The sequence below is a fragment of the Belonocnema kinseyi genome, chromosome 9 (genome assembly GCF_010883055.1).
Source record: "Belonocnema kinseyi isolate 2016_QV_RU_SX_M_011 chromosome 9, B_treatae_v1, whole genome shotgun sequence".
NCBI lineage: Eukaryota > Metazoa > Arthropoda > Insecta > Hymenoptera > Cynipidae > Belonocnema > Belonocnema kinseyi.
In genome coordinates this window covers 64,849,234-64,853,288 of record NC_046665.1, presented here as the reverse complement: position 1 = coordinate 64,853,288, position 4,055 = coordinate 64,849,234, and the positions used below count along the sequence as shown (strand labels likewise).

Here is a 4,055-nt window from a genome sequence, read left to right as displayed (position 1 = left end):
TCTTAAATGGCACACCTCAAAATAATTACATTACTGGCACAAAGGGTGTTTGACACCCCGAGTGTTTAAACGTGTATTGAAAAGCTTGTACTGCATATTTTGTAACAAAAAGTTTATAAGATATAGTTTAAAATATGTTTCAAAACTCTAACTGGTTTTATAACTATTTTTGAATATAAGAGAGTTAGAAAAAAATTTGAAAACAAAAAACGGAAAAAATTCATTTTTTTCATTCAAATTCATCACTCGCGTAATATCAAATACTATTAGCTAAAAATTAATTGGAATACTCTTGAAATACTATGATTTCAGAAAAAAATTGCTGCAATATTGTACCTCCCAAAAAAGGTATCTATTTCTAGATATGAACAGGTAGTTTTTTGATAAAAATGAGCACTATATTTTTTCATATTTAAACCAGTTTTTATTTATAAAAATGCATTTAAAAAATGTTGTACAAGTGAAAAATATATAAAAGTGATTAATAAAAATGTTCAATAATCTTATAACATTGGAATATTATGCATCGATGCAGGCACCCGTGGTGCAGAGACCTGTGCGGTACGTGGTCCTAGGTTATAAGCCATCTGTAAAATTCCAAAATACTATAAAATATTGAACAAACAATTTTCCACATTAAATAGTATAATTACATTAAGAATAAGTCAAAACTAAAAAATTTAAAAGGCAAAAATTTTGCCTCATAGACACTTTTTCACATACTACTGGCACAAGGGGTGTTTAACACCCCACGCTTTTCACAGCTCAACTTTGGACGGCTGCCGATTGAACACGAACGCTTGGGAATCCATGGTAGCATACTTTTTTGTTAGTTCGTGGTCCCAATAAATACCAGATGACGACACACATTCAAAATTTTTAAATTTAGTCTACTTAATTGGATCGCAAACTTTTTTTGGGGTGTCATAACACAGATGCCATTTAAGGGTCAAACCAAGAGTTAATTTATTGAAAGCAAAGTGACGAATGTGATATTCTGATTTAAAACACTGACTGAAAAGTTATTTGAGAAAACAAGTGACTAATAGTGACTGTCTGGCAACCCTAATTATTTTTTACAGTTACTTCTTACAGAAATTCCCTGATTTTTGCTATTTTTTTCGAAATTCCTGACTCTTGGAAGCTTTGATCTTATAATTTTGTTGTTAAGTTCCATTATGGGCATTAGGGAAAATGAAAAATTATTCTGGGAAAAGTGCGGAAAAATTTGGGGAATTTTGAAAATAATTGTTCAGCCACCCTAATATAAAATATGATTGAAAAACTCACATTAATCTTCTTTCTCCTTCCAGGATTGCGAAGGCGGTCTAGAAATCCAAACTCCGCCCGGAGACCGCTGGTTGCGTGTTGGTCACTTGCCGGGGGCGATTCTTCTCAACACTGGAGAAATGCTGGATACTTGGACAAGTGGTCAACTGCCAGCCCTCAACCACCGAGTCGTAATTCCTGAACATTTTGGACGTGGACGTCACTCAGTGGCCTTCTTTGTTCACCCTGACAATGAAGTTGAAATCGAGCCTTTCAACGTGCAAATTATAAAACCCGCCCAGGAAGCAGCACCATGTCGTCTCCAGAAAAAGAAACGAGGAGTGATAACAGCCTACCAACATCTCCAACGTCGGTTTCGAGAAACTTATGCGTCTTAACACTAAATCATAGCTGTGACCCATTTTCATGGATCTGGTTACACACCCTACTTTGATTATTAATCTCCGAATATCAATCAAAGTTCACGCATTTACGCCCGTCTTTGCATTTGCGGTTTTAGCTCTTCTGGTTTCGATGTGAGAATTGCGATCTTTTTTTACAAATTTCGCGAGCGTTTGAGAAACCAGGAGGATCCCTGAAAATTGCAGAAGTTTTCGACGCCAATTTGTAAGAGGACGACAGGTTACGATATAGAAAAGGTCTCGGACCATTTTCCGATTCCAATTAATCCGATGAATTTTCAAAGGCAATTCTGTGGACCTAAATATCGACGATCATTATCGACTGAATAGAGTAATTTTTCTAACTAGATTTCATACGAGGTTGTTCCATCAGAGGAAGGCATTCGAAATTAAGCGCTTCTGATTAAAGGGTATGAAGTCCTGCAATAATAAACAAATTTGTACTTAAGATTAGAGTATGTTTTATTTCAAACAATACCTATTAACAGCGTTAGCATTGACTTAAAAAGTAATAATTATGTAATTAAGGTGTGAATTTTAAAATCCGGGATTCCAATCGGTGTATTGAGGATCGTATCGGAGTTTGTAACAGACTATGGTATCGCCAGGTTGGAAAGAAACTGATTGATCGACGAAACGAAGGCCGCACTCTACGTCTGCTTTGATTGAGTCCACTTCGGATTTCAAATGCCTCATTGAGGAGAGTTTACCTGTGAGAAGAAAGTATCAATCTCGAAGTTTTCTTGGTCATTTTTTTAAATTTTCGAGACTGGCAAACTATTAATTGATCATTAATAGATTTTTTAAATGATTTTTATTTATAATACGCTAGAAGTATTTTATATTTTGAAGATTATCATGATTCACGTTCGCCGTTTTAATCAAATTTTAAAAAAAATGTTTTTTCATCGGTTCGCACACATTCTTCACGATCTGAAATTCGAAATTTAAATCTAAACATTTTTCAATTTGAAGTAATAAAAACTGAGCTGCAAATAATTTTAAGTAATTACAAGCTAGAAACATTAAAAATTGACGATTACATTTTTGTTATAAACTGAACACTTCTTAAATTAAAAGTTAAATTATTTTCATTTTAAATATTTTTAAAATCCTTAAAAGTTTCAAAAGTTTATTTCATAATCTTGAAATATCTACATGCTGTTTTATATTTATTAAAAATTTAAGTTATTTTTGACATTCTTTCCGAACTTCTAAACATCTTATGAAATAATTCGAGTTCTTCCTACAATTTATAAAAGAGTACTTCCAAATTTTAAAAAATTATTTAAAATCTTCCACATTCATGTGCTCATAATTCATATATATATATTCACGTTTGATTAGCTAAAAAGGTTTTTTTATCAAAAATTGTCGATTTTCAAGGCTGCTCATTTTTAGTTTTTTAATTCTTTAAAACTGCATTTCAAAATTCTTTAAATGAAAATGTACGCTCAACAATTAAAATCCGAAATAAAAAATTTGTAAGTGAAAAAATGTCGAATTACACATTGTAAACTGAATGATATCATAATTGCAAAAGGTAAAATTCAACTGATTATTTAAAAAACTGTTGAAATCAAACTTTGATAGATTCTTGTTTCTAAAAATTTGTAAAATTCCATGTCAAAAAATAAATGCACTGTCATTTTCCGGGTTTTCCCGGTCACATAAAATTCCCGGTTTTCCCGGTCCATAGGCCCTGCGATTATAAAGAAATAATCTTTGTCTATGTTGATTGACGATTTATAGAAAATTTATTGAATTAAATTGGAATTAATTATTATTTACATTATTTATTATTATTAATGTACTCCTTTGGAAATTTTTTATGATTTAATATTTTTAATTTAAAGCTAAGACTTTTAATTTAATTTCGCGAATTTACTTTATTTTTCATAACTATTATGTTACTTTGGATTTCATGTTACATCTAGAATTTACTTGGATAAATTGAATTCTTTAGACTGTCCTGAATTCATTTCGATGTTATTAATGTGAATTCACTTGAATTTTTTGAATTCTTATTCTGTTGAATTGACGATGTTTAATTCTTTAGATTCTTCGAAGTTCAATTGAATTTTTGTTAATTCTTTGAACTCATGTGAATTAACTTTTGTAATTCATATGGATTATATTTTAATTCACTTGAATTTCTTTGAAATAATACGAATTCAAATGAAATCTTTGTTTTTTTCTGAATTCAATAAAAAAAATGTATTTTGATTCTTGTGATTTCATGTGAATTAAATGGATTTCTTGTTATTTTTCGAAAATGTACTTGAAATTTGTGTAATTCCTTGAATTCTTCCGAATTATATATAATTATTTTATCTTATATTATATATTATAATTATATTTATA

The 4,055-nt window shown here is 30.4% G+C and overlaps 2 protein-coding genes across 3 annotated transcripts in view; one reads left to right on the top strand and one right to left on the bottom strand.

Moving 5' to 3' along the window:
- Positions 1–2,141, top strand: part of LOC117179513 (UPF0676 protein C1494.01-like) — a 68,613-nt gene extending 66,472 nt beyond the window's left edge. The window contains exon 6 of the mRNA XM_033371389.1: positions 1,314–2,141. Coding sequence (XP_033227280.1) covers positions 1,314–1,667 — 354 coding nt within the window. The 3' untranslated portion in view covers positions 1,668–2,141. The remainder of the gene's footprint in view (positions 1–1,313) is intronic.
- LOC117179512 (translation initiation factor IF-2, mitochondrial) overlaps positions 2,129–4,055 on the bottom strand; it is a 24,206-nt gene continuing 22,279 nt past the window's right edge. For both annotated transcript variants that reach the window (XM_033371386.1, XM_033371387.1), the window contains one exon: positions 2,129–2,401. In XM_033371386.1, coding sequence (XP_033227277.1) covers positions 2,229–2,401 — 173 coding nt within the window. In that variant the 3' untranslated portion in view covers positions 2,129–2,228. The remainder of the gene's footprint in view (positions 2,402–4,055) is intronic.